The sequence below is a fragment of the Bacillus rossius genome, chromosome 13 (genome assembly GCF_032445375.1).
Source record: "Bacillus rossius redtenbacheri isolate Brsri chromosome 13, Brsri_v3, whole genome shotgun sequence".
In the NCBI taxonomy this organism is placed as follows: Eukaryota; Metazoa; Arthropoda; class Insecta; order Phasmatodea; family Bacillidae; genus Bacillus; species Bacillus rossius.
The window spans coordinates 22187288-22204642 of record NC_086340.1 but is presented as its reverse complement, the minus strand read 5'-3'; the positions used below and the strand labels follow the sequence as shown (position 1 = coordinate 22204642).

Sequence of the window (17355 nt, the reverse complement as noted above, 5' to 3'; positions counted from 1 at the left end):
ATTGTTTCAGGGCTTTTATTATACATTTAACACAATAGCTTTAAAGTATTTATATGTTTTCACAAACATTCATTTTATATATGTTATCTAATACTGGTTAAGATGTCATGCAAGGGATTATAATTGTTAATTATCATAATTTACATGAAATTTTAAGTCTTCAAAAAATGCTCCACAATAGAATTTTATTTTTTTATTTAAATTAATAGTTAACACAAGAAAAAGTAACAGCATGCAAGACCAAGCGTTAAGAAATATTCTAACATAGATCAACAACTTAAACCAACATAAAATTTAAAGTAATAACAAAATATGTATGTAATGGCAAAAGGTGTATAAACAACAAAGCATACCAACTAATTTTTGAGAAAAAAAAATGTAAAACCAAATACTGACTATAAAAAAAACCCTGCTAATATTAAATATACATAAAACTCCCCTACCAGTACCCAGAAAGAGTAATTCAAATTAATAAATAATAGTAAACATTATTCAAATTATTTTTTGTCAATATCACAAGATCCTGTACTTAGGAGCCAAGCAAGCCCAAGTCTAAATATGGGATTTTTTTTATAGTTTATGTATCTTAGATTCTTAGTTCATCTTTATAAAACCCTAAATCACAATTCTTTTTTAAAGCATTTAGTTAAAGCAATATCAGCCTATGGCCAAAAACTTCCGTTGAACCAGACAAAGGTAAACCTTGTTACAATGTTGCAGGCCATACATATATCATGGTAGATAGAAAAAAGAAAATAAAACCAACAACAACAACAACAACAACAACAACAACAACAACAACAACAGTACCCATGGTTCAGTGGTACAGAAATAAAAAAAAAAGCATGATAAATTGAAAAATCTTTTGTAATATTATTGACTTTTAGTACAGGTTGTCCACACAAATATGCACTAAAAATTTTCCTGACTTTTCCCAGAATTTTCATGACCATGATTCAAATTTACTAGACTATTTTAAAAATACTAATTTTCCTATTTGGCCATCTAGTTACTACCACTGTTAAAATTTCCCCTACTTTTCCAGGATTTAAAGTAAATTCCCTGACTTTCCCATGACTTTTCCCCTTACTTTCCAGAATGTGCACACACACTGTAGCAAGACTATATAAATCGCACTGTCAAAGTAATAGAGCCATATCTTTAAAAAAAATGTGAAATTTGAGTTAAGATCACACAATGGAAACAATATCTGCCAATCTTACCAAGATGTAATAAGGCCATACCTGAATTTTTTGAGAGAAAAAAAACCGGTCAAAACAACCATGTTGCGATATGGACGCAAGTCAGAAATTTAACCACGTTATTGCAATAATATATATACATCTTGTTTAATTGTGTTAAAAAGTTTCTACTTTTGACATGTGGCCGTATTACTTTGACAGTACGGTATATACATAAATATACACATATACACACACACACACATCGCACCCTGAGTACAAGACTATCGTAACTGAAAAAAATTGAGTTTATGAGATATTTTTACCATAAGCAGGAAAATATCATTATCTAGGCACTGCAAGACTATCACAATATTATACTTACTTTCACGGGACTTATGCCAAATAATGAGGTGTTGCACTCTGGAAAAACATTATATAAGAATATGTGCAAGACTGTGGCGTCCGAGTTGTGATAGTATCGCACTGATTTTTGAGTTACGATAGTCTTGTGCTCAGGGTGCGATATATGAAACTGCACTTTCACACTGCGAAGAGGAGAGAGTGCCAGAGCTCCTCACACGGACGAGAGGGAGAAGAGCGACGGAACACGCACCTCCACCTCGGTGGTGGTCCTGGGGAGCTGGATGTGATGTGCCCGTATGCCGATCTCCGCGGCGGCCCTCAGCTTCATGCGGATGTAGACGTTGGAGTCCTCCCGCGCGCCCACCTGCACGATCGCCAGCCCCGGCCGGAAGTCCGGGATCCTCCCCGCCAGCCGGGCGACGTCCTGCGCCAGGCCCGCCCGGATCTCCCTGCGACGAGACAGGCCATCAGCTCCTGCTTTCCACAACCAAAACTACACATATTTCCAAACTAATTTTTTGAAATTTTTGACGTGACAACATCTAATAAATATATGAACGCCGGGTGCACGCACGAAAAAGTGTCCCGTTACGCTCACTGTACGTTTGCGCCGCATCTGTCCCTCCTCCACTCGATTGGAACAACCATCGATTTGACTTTTTCGAGGCACATTAAACTTGAAACACTCCCATTAGTTTCCTACTTTTCCTATCATCGTCCTATCCTTAACAGAATAACACAGGTTGGAAGAAGTTAAATAGAAAACATGTATAAAAGATATAGTTAAAATAATTGGTTCGTTAAAGTAATAAACATATTTGAATTAATCAGTGCAAATAAAAGTACATTTATCAATTAAATTGTAGATTTCATTTCACTCCTTCTTTGTATCCAAACAAAATAGTGATAATCAAATAAAAATGATTCAATTTTATTCATAAAAGTATGCAATCATTTCATCAATGTTTTGTTATGACGTTATCACGTTAAACTATTGTCCGTAAACCGACTTTACAGACAACCAATTTTTTATTTTTTTTACAGAATTTGTGATTTTGTGATTTTTTGAAAGAAATAAAGAAAATTCAAGCTCCACCTTCCCGATGCTATATAGTGTATTAACTTTCATTTTTGTTTTATATGGAGTAAGTATTGGCATGCTTCTAGGTGTAATTTCGGCTTTGTAGCAATTCACCATACAATCTACAGAAACACACCACACCCGACACCGCAAGTCACTGGCACCTGCTCCTGATGTGCAGAACTCCCAACACTATCGTCCTAACCCGCACAACATTATTAGTCATTCGCCCCCCCCCCCCCCCTCACTCCTATTCCCAAATACTTCTGCCTGGTCAGTTCAGTACTACCTCGAGTCTTTATATTTATTTTAATGTTTAGTGTAACCACTGTCTCATTTTTTTTTACAGGGGAATAACAAGCTACACACTTTCAATGCAATTTTTATTTTATTTATAAAAACTTCAATGATTTACTGTTCCGTACTGCCAATAACAATAAAAAAATTTAAATAATTACAGCCCTGATGCATAGATTTAAAGTAGCTACTACATAACAACCATAAATGAAAAATGTTAATAAAATTCTCTAGAAAAAAAAAATTGTTTAAAATTTTTCTCTGTGTGTTTCAATGGCAGCTTGTCTTTGCATAATTATAGAATGTTCAATCTAGATTACGAATATAAATATTGAGTTTGCTCGTAGGTAACTACAAAAATATTTTTGATGCTTTAGATACTCTGTACTTAAGATAAATTAGATAGTCAATATTTACAAGGGCTAAACATCAGCAGAGCGCAAACTAGAGCATAAAAAAATTATGGTTTGAACTCAGAACGTCAGATACACTGAAGGGATAAATAACAATTATTCTTAAATGCCAGAATAAAATATAGAACAGAAAACGCAGTAAGTGCAAAAACTCTGGGGTAAAATATTATGTATTTGGTATCATATTAAACATCACACTTTTTTTAATCTTAGAATTTTTTTCCACTTATTTATTCATAGTTTTCACAGATCCCATGAAGACACAATTAAATAATTTACAGCATGAAGTGTAAAAAATATACAAAAAAGGAGAAAGCCTTGTAGTTAGAAAAAATTGTAATTTATATATTGTGATAAACTATTCTTTAAAAAAATTTTTTTTAAATAACATTTTTCATTTTGTTATTGCTTAATATTGTATGGCCCCATGGATTTTCCTCCTCCTTGAAAAAGTTTGAATTCCGAGCCCGATATGTCCTTGATTAGAGGTGATCAATTGTAGCGCATCTTCCAGTAAAACTGCTATACAATAAAATACATTGCCGCCAAGACACAAGGATGCTACAACAATGTTGCACTAAAACAACGACGTTTCAAAAATAGACTGGATTGCTCGTTTCCCAATGTCAAATGAACTCTGAACCAGGCAAGTGTTTTATCTTGTTACAGCCATGTCCACTGCTACACACAAACAGCTGTGTGTTGCTCAAGAACGTCACAACTGGAAGAAAAGAAAAAACCTGAATAATAAGCAATCTAGAGGTCTGTGAACTTGGGATTTTTAGTTAGTGCCGACCTCAAGCGAGCCTACAAAATAATTCCAGAGATTCGAGTCCAGCTCAAGCTCTCATTTCCTGGTGTAGACAATAAGAACTGGCAATGCAAGATGTCTGGTTTATTATTTTAACTGTCAAAATTAATTATGTCTCATGCATTTTTGTGCTTTATTTTTTATTATTGTTCGGTGGATCCCACATGGGATTCAAGGCTCCGGGATATAGGACATGTCAAGTTGTACAAGGTAATTAATATATACACACATGCATTGATATTTAACACAAAAAAAAATACAAACAAGTTAATCTCCTTCAAATATAGTAAATGTTCACAAAAATTTACTATACAGTAGTACATCAGCAGTTCCCAAATTTTTTCGAACAGGGAAACTCTATGATCGGCTTTTATTTTGGTGGAACCCCAACTCCAAATATTTGACAATAACTGTGCCTGCTTCATTCGTCCTGACTCAAAGAACCCCCGGGTTCCGCGGAACACCTTTTGGGAACAGCTGCAGTGGATACATGATAATGGTACAAGTAACTGTTTTTATAAAGAAAAATTATCACTTAACAGAATAAAAAAAAAAGGTAGCAGTTACTATAACACAAGACGTCATATCAACAAAACAACAGTTGAATTTATTTTCTATTAAATTAAAGAATATATTCAGAGAGTAGGAAGGATATTCTTCTATAAGAATTTGTTTTACTATTTTTTTTACTACTGGTAAACTGTGTTTGTTATTCTCTGCTATAGACATAACAAAAAAAATTTAACCAGGTACTTTTAGTGCAGCATTGCTATAACTTATACTTCACATGTTATATATAGGCAGATAAATTACTCAAACTGAAAACATACATACTTTTCAAGCACTTAGCTAATTTCTGTGCATGAAAAAATATCATAAAATCACCAATGAAAGTTATTTTACTACACTTCCATTTAAAAAGACAAATTTCTAATTATTCTGTACGTTCAGTAGTCAATATTAACTCTGCAATCTATGATGTTTTAAACAGCTGAAAAAAAAAAAATATCTTCAGCTAAGCAAATTGTGTGGCTGGGATCCCTAAAAATTTAAGCTGGGATCCCTAACAATTTAAAAATAAATTTTGCTATTAATTCTCTGCTAACAAATTAAAACAATATTCATTTCCACACCACAATTCTAAGGCACCCCTGGTTCTAGGAATAGTCAGTGCTGGTATTTGAGGATTTGATTGGCCTACTCCTATTTTTTTTTAATATGCAAGAACAGCTTTCTGTGAATTTTAAATTTCTCAATGATGGATTTAGCTTTATTAAATAGGATATCACTCACTGCTATTGAAATTTTTTTTTCAAACATCTTAAATGTATGAATGTTATTTCACGCTCGACATAACAACAATTTCACATCACTTGCGGCCGTAGGATCTGTCTTGACTAAGCATGGGCTTGAATGGAGCGAGAAGGCATAGTGATAAGACTGCACTTGCACTCCAGAGGAACTGCTTTTACACTGTCACTTCAGGCCAATAATATAAACCAAGTCTCTACAAAATCTCTGAAAGTTTGGAAGCCAGGCACAAAATCTAGGAACCAGAGATTAAAAAAAAACCTTTGGTAAGAAGTTATACTTTCATATTTTATTTTAACACTAGATAATGCCCGGCATGCATTGCTATGCCTCTTTCAATTTTTTTTTGTTATTTGTTTGAAGTAGGTACACATATACTAAGTATCGCTATAACTCTCTCTATATACACCTATATACATATATCTATCCATATCACTATGTATCTGTTTCTATCAATATTTCAATCTATCTCCCAGCTATATATCTCTACATCTATACATATACCTCCCTCTATCACTCTATGTCTATTATCTTCTTATCTATATCTTTATCTTTACAAAACAGAAGACAAACACAAAAATATTCATTTATATATACTTTCAAACCTATTTATATTTTATCTATCTTTTTACCGGTCACAGGTGTGACATACGTATATAAAAACAAGTACATATTGAAAAGCAAAGTTGTGTCAAAATTTCAAAGAAATTGGTAAGAACTTTCAGAGATTTAAGATTTTTAACGAACTAACATTTACATTTTTATTTACACTGCCCGCAGAATAAGATGATGCCTGAGTGACCGTTACGGTAGCCTTGCCTGGGAGGGGTGGGTAGGGGAGTATAGGGGAGGGAGGCCCAACGCGCATGCGCAGAGAACGTATTCCGAGACTTTCACTTCGCATACCACCCTGAATGAAAACATTGACCAGTCCGCTACGTGCTATCGTGACGTGTTTCATGTTTATAGCTAAAGAGAGAATAGTAAAGTGAATACGTATTAAACGTAAGCTATCAACAAGTTCGCAGTAGTGGTTCTTTGTTGTAATGTATAAAATATTAGTAATTGTTTGTAAAGTGTTCTCTCGCAACGTTTTTTACCCCACGTGCTTAATATAAAAATGCCACCTACGTTATCTAAAATTAAACAGAAAAAAATTTATTCGCAGGCGCGAGAGATAGTGTTTAATGTGTTAAATTTTATGGAAAATGAAGCTCGGAATGGTGTGATGTCATTATCCATTCCTCTTGAACGTGTGCAACTGCGCACGGCGCAAGCAACGGTAGTTTCTTGTGCTACTGTACAACGTATAAAGAAAGAAGGTCAACACATTAACGAAGATGGTGAAGGATTGTTCGAGACGCCTAACAAGAAAAGAAAAAAGTCTTCAAAATACGAACTGGATGGGTTTGATGAAGGAGTAGTTCGTAGGATAATTTATAACTTTTATATCACAGAAAAATGTGCACCAACAGTGCCAAAGCTTAGGGAGAAGTTGAAGATGGAGATAGGGTTTCAAGGTTGCGATAACACCCTTCGTAAAATTCTGAAAAAAGTTAGGCTTTCAGTGGCGTAAAACGAAATCTCACCGCCTCGTTCTTATCGAAAAGCATATCAGGCAGAAAAGAATTAATTATATACAGAGCATTATGCGTTTCAGAAATGAAAACAGGAATATAATCTATGTAGATGAATCGTATGTGTTATCCTCGCATGTGCAACAAAAAAGCTGGGCAGATGAAACATTAAACGGTGTCCTTCGGCCAGTAGCGAAAGGGCAATGCCTTATTATGATACATGCTGGCGGTAAAGATGGATTCGTGCCAAATGCTCTCGTTATGTGGAAATCACATCAAGCTACTGGTGACTACCAACACCAAATGAACCAGGCCAATTATGAGAAGTGGATTAGGGAAAAACTCGTACCAAACATGCCAACAAACAGCGTTGTGGTATTGGATAATGCACCCTATCACAATGTCCGAGTAAACAAACCGCCAACATCTTCGTCAACAAAAGATGATATGAAAAAGTGGCTGCGAGAAAACAAAATTTCATTTACTGAAGACATGCTGAAGCCAACATTGTACGAACTTATTAAGATAAATAAGCCACGGCACATAGTGTATTCCGTCGACCAGATTCTTGAAAGTTTCGGTCACACACCGCTCCGACTTCCACCTTACCATCCCGACTTGAATCCCATTGAAGGTATATGGGGTAAAGTTAGGGGTATTGTTGCATCAAAAAATGTGTCCTTCAAAATAGATGACTTTGCGAAGAACAATTTGAGAGCATGGGAAAAGAAGATTGGGTTCCATTTGGTAATCATGTTGAAAAATTAGAGCAGGAGTATTACAGCCGGGATGTTCGTTTTGACATTGAAATCAACAAAATAATTATTACACTTGGCGGTGTAGACAGTAGCAGTGAAGATTCGAACTCTACCGAAGATGAAATGGAAGGAATTGGAATTCTTGAGGAGAGCGAGTAAATTGGTGACTTTATTATTATTAATCAATAATAGACTGTAAGTTAATGTTTTTTGGTTGTGTACACTACTCTTTTTTTTTAATCGAAGAACTTGGAATTTCTCAGTTTTTTTAAATATAGACTCAATGTTTTTGGTTTGTGTATACTATGCCAGCTTGCTCCCCTTCCCCCTACAAGCTTTCTGAACGTTCGTGACGTCACCCAAGCATCAAGTTATCCTGTGGGCAGTGTATATACCTTGATTAAAGTATTAAACGTTACCTAGATATAGCAACTTGGTACAATATCAGTAATTAGAGTTAACGTATTACAATTTGGAAACAAAGTCATCTCTGCACAACAAAATTTTTGCCACAGCAAAACGTGACTGACCTACTGTAAAGGTATAGCTTGGTATTTTGGCAGAAGTTGTCGCCAACAAGGAAACGTTACGAGTTATATAGACCTGGTGCCAGGAAATTGTACAGCCCTGCTACATGTCAATTCCTTGCACTGTGTTAGTTATATGTATTTGTCTCGAATGACAATGAGACTTTAAGCCAAACTAATAAAAAAAAATTTTCAGCAAGTCTTTCAGTACTTTGCCAGAGATGTGCAACGCGTAAACTCGGTAACTAGCCAATTCATGTGTTCGCATGTAGCTGATACACTTAGAATATGAAACTCTGAAATGAAATTCAGCGTATAATTCTTTAAAAATAATAATGCTCAGCCAAGAATAAATATTAAAAAAAATTGTGTTTCAACTACATTTCTTGAAGCGAATCACATGCAGTTTCTGCACCCTTTGCTAGGATTTGCACCGGAGCAGCTACGTCAACTATCGGATCATTCCATTTGCAGACCAAAATCTTAAACTATATAATGAAACAGCTCTGATAAAAGTGGAAAAGACTTGTAAAAAATACTAAACCTCATCTTTAGGCCTGATTTTTGTCACATAATTTTATTAAGATACTGTCCATTTGGTTAAATTTCACTAAACAGTTAATACTTAATACTATATAGTCTCCCTTTGGCTTTGTGAACCTTGGTTCATGCCATCCACCACAGATGGTAGCACTGTGGTTACACATTCCCATTCCATGAGACTTCCGTTCCATTCACGAAATTACTCCTGCCAAATGCCGTATGCTGAGAGCTAAGATGTTACACATCAAAAGTTTGGAACAAAATGATACTTTGTTGACTATGTTGCATATATTCTTTGTACACCTTATATACTGTGTTAATTTTTCTCCCCCCCAAATATTTGGTGTGTAATGATATTCAAATCTTGTTTCAATAACATTTTAATTCAAAAATTCAGTAATCTGACAACTGACAGTTTGATATATGTTGGGTCACAGAGACTTTGCTGTACATGTCACTGTGAAATATCATATTTACAATAGAATAAATAATTTAATTATGTAAATAATTTGCAATGAATGCTTTGTAGGATTGAATCCAAAAGAAAGAAAATATATATTGCGTGAAGCAATGTCATAAAAAAAAACTCATAAGAAATGACAGGTACAAACGATTATAAGAACTGAAATAAATGCATTCATTCACTTGATTAATACAAAAGAAGTCACATATTGGCATCTGGCATTTGCTTAGAGCTAACCAACTTACTTTGCAACATCTGTACCGGACAGTAGCTTTGCCGTTCCATCTCCCGAACTCATCTTTACTTCCTGGGCCTATCCTGTAAAGGTAAAACAACCATTAAAAGCTATATTTATAACAAAAATATTACCATACATACAAAAAATCAAGACATGTAGCACGGATATAAAATCCTCATAGTTACGGCATGTTATGATTATGTATCTGGAACACCCCATTATCAATATTTTAACTTCCACCTTTCAACTAACCTTCCTAGGAGTACCATAATTAATTTCTGCTAACACATCTGGTTTGCAAGGGGCGAAAGGTTGGATGACAATTTTCACTATTTTCCAGCTAATATTGTTCCCCCCCTCTCCCCTTTTTTATAGCAATTTCTTCATTTTCAAGGATTTTGGGAAACAAATAAAATTGAAAATTTTGTGGACAAGTACAAGCAATGCAGACTTGCAACACACTTGCCACTTGCTCGTGATTCGTCGTTACCAGCACAGTACCCCTCGACCCTGATGTGGTAACTGGTGGGGCATGCTTCAGGGGGGATACAGTCGCGAGCAAGCCCTACACGTAACCGGGCCACCTCAGTGAAATTAATCACACGTGAAACACAGCCCTGCGCATCGGCTCTTCTCCGGGTCCTTAGCGATCGTAACAATCCGAAACCGTTGCCACATCACCGTTTATTTGATACGCATGAACGCGTGAGCATGTGATACAGACCTAAACAGTATACATGTATACATATACATGCCAGAAATACATTTAGGTATAAATAACATTGTAGGTTTTTACTCTTATGAAGTGTACATATATTAAATTTTATGACTTTTCCCAGAACAAGGTGTGGTCACACAATTCTGTAATACAATTTCCCAGACTTATTCCCTACTTGCTATGACAGAATTACAATTTTCCCCTTCTATTTCTTTTAAATAATTTACATATAATGCGATTTTCTGTAATAAATAAAAAAAAAATACAGCTTCCACCAACCCTAGAGCTGGCCTAGTTAAAACAGAACCTCGCATACGCTATGTTATGGCGTGCATGAATATGCACTGAAACACAACCTTTTTTAAAGATAAATAAATAAATAAAAAATGCTTTCTCAGTATGTGCGATGGTAGACTGGCCCATAAAATTTTCCTCTTAAAATTACTATCACTGCGGAATTTCCATGACTTTTACAGGACTTCAAGCGAATTCTCCGATTTTCCCAGCTGACCAAATTTAACGTATTTGTTCCCCCCATTTTCCCCAAAAGAAAATATATTACGTCACGGCTTTTCTGCAAAGTAAAAATAAAATTACGATAATACCATTTTGTAACACTACAGATGTTCTTGTATTTACCATGAAAACAGCGTTAATAAATTCCTACTAATTTATGAGAAATCACAGTTTTTATCTAACATTTAAATACCTGTTCATTGCAGCTGCCGCCGCCAATTAATTCTTTACCAATGTCTGTTTGTGTGTTTGTTTTGATGAACTTTATTCAAATATTGTAAATAGTGGATTAGGAATACTTAAAAATTAAAAAAAATACTTTTAACCATTGTGGATGGTTGGTTGGGTTAGTATAGCTTCAAAAAAAAAAAAAAAAAAATATATATATATATATATATATATATATATATATATATATATATATATATATATATATATATATGTGTGTATATGTATGGTTGCTTAGGAATTACCAATTTAACATGTGGCTATTCTGACCTAACAAACCGTTCACATGATTTACAGTATATTTTATGTAGCTATACGAACCAAACCAACCTTCCAAAACTTCCAAAGTATTTTTAACGTTGCTAACCTAAAGCAACATGATTTCACAGTATTTTTATTGTCACTATACTAACCCAATCAAGTGTCCACAACATTTTAGTGTTTTTTTTTTTTTTTTATATGTCAATAACGTAACCTATGAATCGTTCATTACTATGCGATTCAAAAAACTACTTTAAATTATATATATATATAAACTTATTTCTCACGAACTATAACATATTTATAAACTCTTTTTAGGGTAAATACAATATGGTCTCTCGTGTTGAAAAATGGTAGTCTGATCATTTTACTTTAACTTTGCGGGAAATCGCAACGTAAGATATTTACCTCCCTGACTGTCCAAAATGTGCACATGCTGTGGAAACTTGTCGCACCTCTGCCACCAACCCCTAGAATGACTCGTGAGTTTTGACTTGGTAGCTAGGTAGTTTGGAGTGCCTCTTTATGCTTGTAATTCCTGTAAATTTAATTAATGAAGTATAAAAAAAAAACACAACTAAAAAAAAAGAAAAACTCATAAAGTACTTCAAAAGAAAAGTGTTTATAATTGTTCAAGATACTGAAGACAACACATTATTTGTGCCCTTGGTCGAAGGGCACATTCATGGTTGCCGGTACTATGCCATTGGTTGGCACACTGGGAGCAGTTCCGGGGCAAATGCCCAGGGCCCCGCGGCTAGCAGGTTTCGGTGCCAGCTCTATGTTCACAGAAGCACCTGTGACTACCGAGATAAATTAACATAACCATAGTCAAAATTTAGGTTGCAAGATGGCTTATTAAAGGGTTTACAAACTTTCTGGAGGATGGCCCCTGAAACCCCTCTTTCTCTCTGGTCCCAAAGTATTACGACCCCACAAAGTTTAGGGCCGCCAGTGCAAGATGTCATAGCTTCGATGCTATTTTGCAAGAGATGACATGAAGTACTTAAACACTCGTAACAAGTTAACATGAATACTTGTTAGGTTTAAAGAGTGCTTACTTGCAGGTCTCAAATAAACATGTTAGGTTAGCAGCAGTTTACTGCAATCCACCAAAAAATAACAAAGTTAGGCTAGCTATGGTCACCAACGATGAACAAATCCTAGATTAAAAAGTAAATAGTACTACCTATGTAGTTATACAATAAAACCAATTATAGTGTTTATTTTATATAGTGTATAATTGCTTGGTTCCATTACTTTTTAATTCAAGCCCAATTTTCAGCCTTGTCCATTTTATAGTTTTTTTTGCTTGAATGTAGGAGGAATTCAAATGTTTCATGGAATTACGAAAATATTTTTTTTTTGTTTTCAAGCACTAACATGCGACTTAAAAATTTTTTCTAACGAAAATATTACGTATGTTATGAAAGATAAAATATATTTATTACTGGAAAAGTACGCCCTACTACCACGTTACGTAAATACACGAGTTACGTAATAAAAACAACGTACGCGGCACCAGACATTTCAAAATACCGGCAAGATGATAACACTATCCGTAATAGGTACATCATCTACTGCTATGACATGGAAATGCACTATACGGTGAACACGAGTTGTGTTACTGTTACAATTAATATTACCTTATCCAGTCTTGCAGGTGTAACGAAAAAGCGCCAAAGCGATTTCGAATTTTCAACACGGTTAAATGGAAGTTTGGAAGACCACCTGTTGCACCTACCTGCTTCGTCTATTGTCAGAAAACGCTAAGAGTCCAATCTTCGTCGTTATTACAGCGATGCGTGAGCGATCTTCGGGTGACTGAATAAATATCGGACGAACTAAGAAGCGACAAAACCGCTACTGCTCTTTTATTATGGACAACATATTTTTTTTTTTACCCGGCATAAATTTTTTTCAAGGTCACAGGCCATTGGCGCTCATGTGATTGGACTCATGACGTCACGAGTTGATGGCGCCCTCTACGACTGTTGAAAACAAGTGCAAAGGGCAGCGCTGCGTTATTTTTTAATTGTAATGCTTCTAACACAGAAAAAGCACAGTTAAATAGTTCAATATCAAGAGGTTATTGTACGCACAACGTACAACTCCGAATACTTCTTTCCAAAGTTCAAGACGAAATAAAACTTTCCATAGAGCTAGGTTCTCTAGATGTCTAAATTTATAAGGAAGATATATGCATATTTAATACGAAACAAAAGTAAATAACAAAATCCTACTCGTGTTTCAATCTAACATTTGTGTTACAATGGTAAGAATCCAAGTTTTGTACACATCGAATAATTTTGTTTTTCATGAGTAGCCGATTATACTTGTACTGCTTGCGCGTATTTGTGTAATTGTGTGTAGGCCTACTTTCATGGCAACTAATGAAAGATCGTTTTACAATAATTCATTCGTTCATTCTACGCATCCATTTAATCCACCCCATTAATTTACATTACCCTTGGATAATAGAGCTATTACATGCAATAGAATTTAGGTACCACTAAATTTTATCACTAAATTTCAGTGGCGGACGCAGGTGGAGGATGGGACTAAGGGGTTATATAACCCTCGCCCCCCCATTCCAAAGTTATGAAAAAATTTTTTTAAAATATCAGTGATTCAAGTTGAGCTGTTAATACGTCATTGCGATTTCAACTGCACGAGAAGTGACGTCACCCACAACTACCTACTTCTGTAGGCCCACATGTCAGTGTGTTCTTGTCAATGGTACTTTTGACGTGACGTCTAATAAATCTATGAACGCCGGCTATACGCACGAAAAAGTGTCCCGTTACGCAGTGTCCCGTTACGCTGTGTCCCGTTACGCTCATTGTACGATCGCGCCGCATCTATCTCTCTTCCACTCGATTGGAACAACCATCGATTTGACTTTTTTGTGGCACATTAAACTTGAAACACTCCCATTCGTTTCCTACTTTTCCTATCATCGTCCTATCCTTAACAGAATAACACAGATTGGAAGAAGTTAAATAGCAAACATGTACAAAAGTTATAGTTAAAATAACCTCTTCGTTAAAGTAATAAACATATTTGAATTAATGAGTGCAAATAAAAGTAAATCTATCAATTAAATTGTAGATTTAATTTCACTCGTTCTTTGTATCCATACAAAATAGTGATAATTCAATACAAATGATTCAATTTTATTCATAAAAGTAGGTATGCAATCATTTCATCAATGTTTTGTTATGACGTTGTCACGTTAAACTATCGTCCGTAAACCGACTTTACAGACAACCAATTTTTTTAAAGAAATATAAATATGGCTACGCAACTTTGTGGCAATGTGATCCTGTGGTTCTACAGAGATCATTAGGAATATAGCGTAGCTGAGGCTGTTTTCAAAAAGGCAGGGGATGTTTAATGTCAGTATGTTACGGCCAAGGCGAAGACTGTTTTCCACCCTAATTGGTTTAATATTCCAAGTGAATATATATATTTTTAACTATTAAGTTTTTCTTTTTCCTTAAGTCCAATACATTTGTGTACCCGAGCTGTACTTCTAGGGTACTGAGTATATGCATAGATAGTAATTTGGGTACGTGTACCGGAATTTGGGTACGTTTGGCAACACTGGTACACATAATCAATTTTTATTTTTATTTTTAAATCTCCCTTCCAAATAAATATCTGTATCCGCCACAGCTAAATTTGAACATTTATAAAATAACTTCCACAGTTTTCAATGTTTGAAAATATTAATCGATAAAAGCAATACCTACTTAATTTAATTGTGTATACAGGTATAATTATAATAATACTGTTACGATCGGGTTAGTAAAGGATAGCCCTTTTAAAGATTTTTCACAACACAGTTTTATTTATTTCCAATATTTACTTCACTAACAAATAATCTTCAAAAAATGCCTAAAAATTAATTACATTTAAAGAAATGTCTCTTCCCCAGTCACTCGTTTCTTACAATCCAAACACCTCGCTGGGCCGCACCTCTGGCGCAACTCTCGCCGCAGCACCCCTCGTGGATCTCCGCCGCGGGACTCCGTCGCCGCACTCCGCCACCGCCGACGCACTTGCCTTCGCCGAGGCTCCACTCGATGCCTCGCTCGGAACTTTGCTCGGGACTCCGCCACGCCCGCGACACTATTGCCCGGAACTGAACTCTCTGCCCTGGAACCTTCGTCGAGGGACTTCGCCGCTCTATCGCCCGGAAAATCTGCCGCGGGAAAACTCCCGACTTCACTCACTCACTCCCTGCCCTGGAACCTTCGTCCAAGGACTTCACCACTCTGCCGCACCCGCGGCACTATCGCCCCGGAAACTCCGCCACGGGAGAACTCCCGACTGAACCCTGACTGACTGAGACCGGCGTCCTCGTCTTATATATCACAGACGCCATTTCTAGAATTCACGAGCGTGGCCGGGGCCAGTCGCGTCATTCCGCGCCGATCCGACGGCAGAAATCTCTCGAAACACGCGTCGGCGGCTGCCAGGTGGCGCGCGGGACTCCCCAGCTGCGAGGTGTCAGGTGTCTAGCTATCAGCGCCGCGGGGGGAGCGGGGGGAAGGTGGGAGGGGAAGCGGCGACCCAGGTGCGCACGGCACATCTCATGTTGCGGCGGCATGTGATGTCAGCCCAGCTAGCTCTGCACCTGCGCGTGACGCGGCCTTGCTCACGTTCGTAACAATACAATGAAACAGAAACTACTAATTAATTATATTCTCAATTTGTTTTCTCGCGAAAAGAAAATAGCTTCAGAACTATGATGAAAGGCTCCTATTGAAATATTTCACGTCATTTTAAAAAAAATGTCCACCCTGCTTCATATAAAATCTTCCAAACTAAATACGTATGAAACTACCCAAAGGTTTGACGGAAGAGTTCAGATGGATCAAGTTCAAAAGTGGACAAAAAAAAAACCGCATCGTTCCCAGGGTTTGGCCAAACAATTTATCTACCTAGTATGGCGGATTTTCTAATGAAGAAGAACAATAGGTGTTTTTAATAAGACCACTTTTTTAGCTTCGCCTCATTTGCTTCGTTCCTCCACACTAACCAACGATAAAAAAAACAGTGTAAGGCCTACTATTAAGGGGGAAATAGGAGTGGGGAGATGTAATTTTTCCTTTAGGGTTGGTAAAAAGTGAGGGGGGTAAATAGTAACACAAAGACGCCCACTTAGACTCAAAAGAGTGTTAGGGTACTGAAGTTTATTTGTGCACATTTGGCCTCGCTTCGACAGTATGTAATTATATGACATGCCTTCCCCTTAAATTATCATAAATGTACGCAACAATTAAAACGAAAATTGTGATTTGTTGAAATTATAAAGAATAGGCAAAATCGACAGGGAAATGAGCTACATTTAGTTGTGAAGAGTAAATTATTCAGTTTTTGTTGGGGAGAGAGGAACGGGGGTTATAAAATAGTTTATATGGTGGTACTTTGCAACAACTGTTACACATTGGAGTTGTGCTCTTCTGTATGTGGTTATACCTAATATGCAACTAAATAGTACAATGCATAATGCAAGGCTCTTATTTGACAAGTTCCTTAACATAACTGTTCCTCTGAATGCAAAATTTACAAAAAAAAAAAATTAAACAATAAACCGAAGCCTACAACAAAAAGAGCTGATATTTACCCATGACGCAGCAAGCAAAATTATTTCGAATCAAAGTTGATGTTTTAAGTGGAACGAAGGCCAACTAATAGTCGCATTCCAACGATTCCAATAGCATAATAAAACATTACTAAAGCCTATATCACACGATGTATAGTTTCATACAGTCTCCAACTAGAAGATTCCAGCAAAACTGCTAGCTAAGCCTCCAAGGCAACATGTATGGATGTTACTACGGAAGGAACTATAACACTGGAATTGTGACTTATGTAGGCCTAGCTTGTGTGAGTGGTTTTGTTATGGTAGATAATACTTTTTTTTGTATTCTATAAACACGGAATATTTTTTCTTTTCAAAATTGTCAAATAATACTTTAACTGCTTCAACAGAACACGCGTTCACCGCGTTTCAAATCGACAATCAAGATATCTTTAACTCATCGAAAATAAATG

The 17355-nt window shown here is 36.1% G+C and overlaps 1 protein-coding gene across 6 annotated transcripts in view; it reads right to left on the bottom strand.

Moving 5' to 3' along the window:
* LOC134538356 (C-1-tetrahydrofolate synthase, cytoplasmic) overlaps nucleotides 1-17355 on the bottom strand; it is a 298992-nt gene that overhangs the window by 49335 nt on the left and 232302 nt on the right. For 2 of the 6 annotated variants that reach the window (XM_063379607.1, XM_063379605.1), the window contains 2 exons: nucleotides 9574-9646; nucleotides 1798-1996 (listed from right to left, as the gene is read on the bottom strand). In XM_063379607.1, the coding sequence (XP_063235677.1) occupies nucleotides 1798-1996; nucleotides 9574-9626 (252 nt within the window). In that variant the 5' untranslated portion in view covers nucleotides 9627-9646. Of the gene's footprint in view, nucleotides 1-1797; nucleotides 1997-9573; nucleotides 9647-11697; nucleotides 11864-12935; nucleotides 13000-13033; nucleotides 13241-17355 lie in introns of those variants that run through there. The other 4 variants (XM_063379609.1, XM_063379604.1, XM_063379606.1 and 1 more) reach the window with 4 other exon arrangements.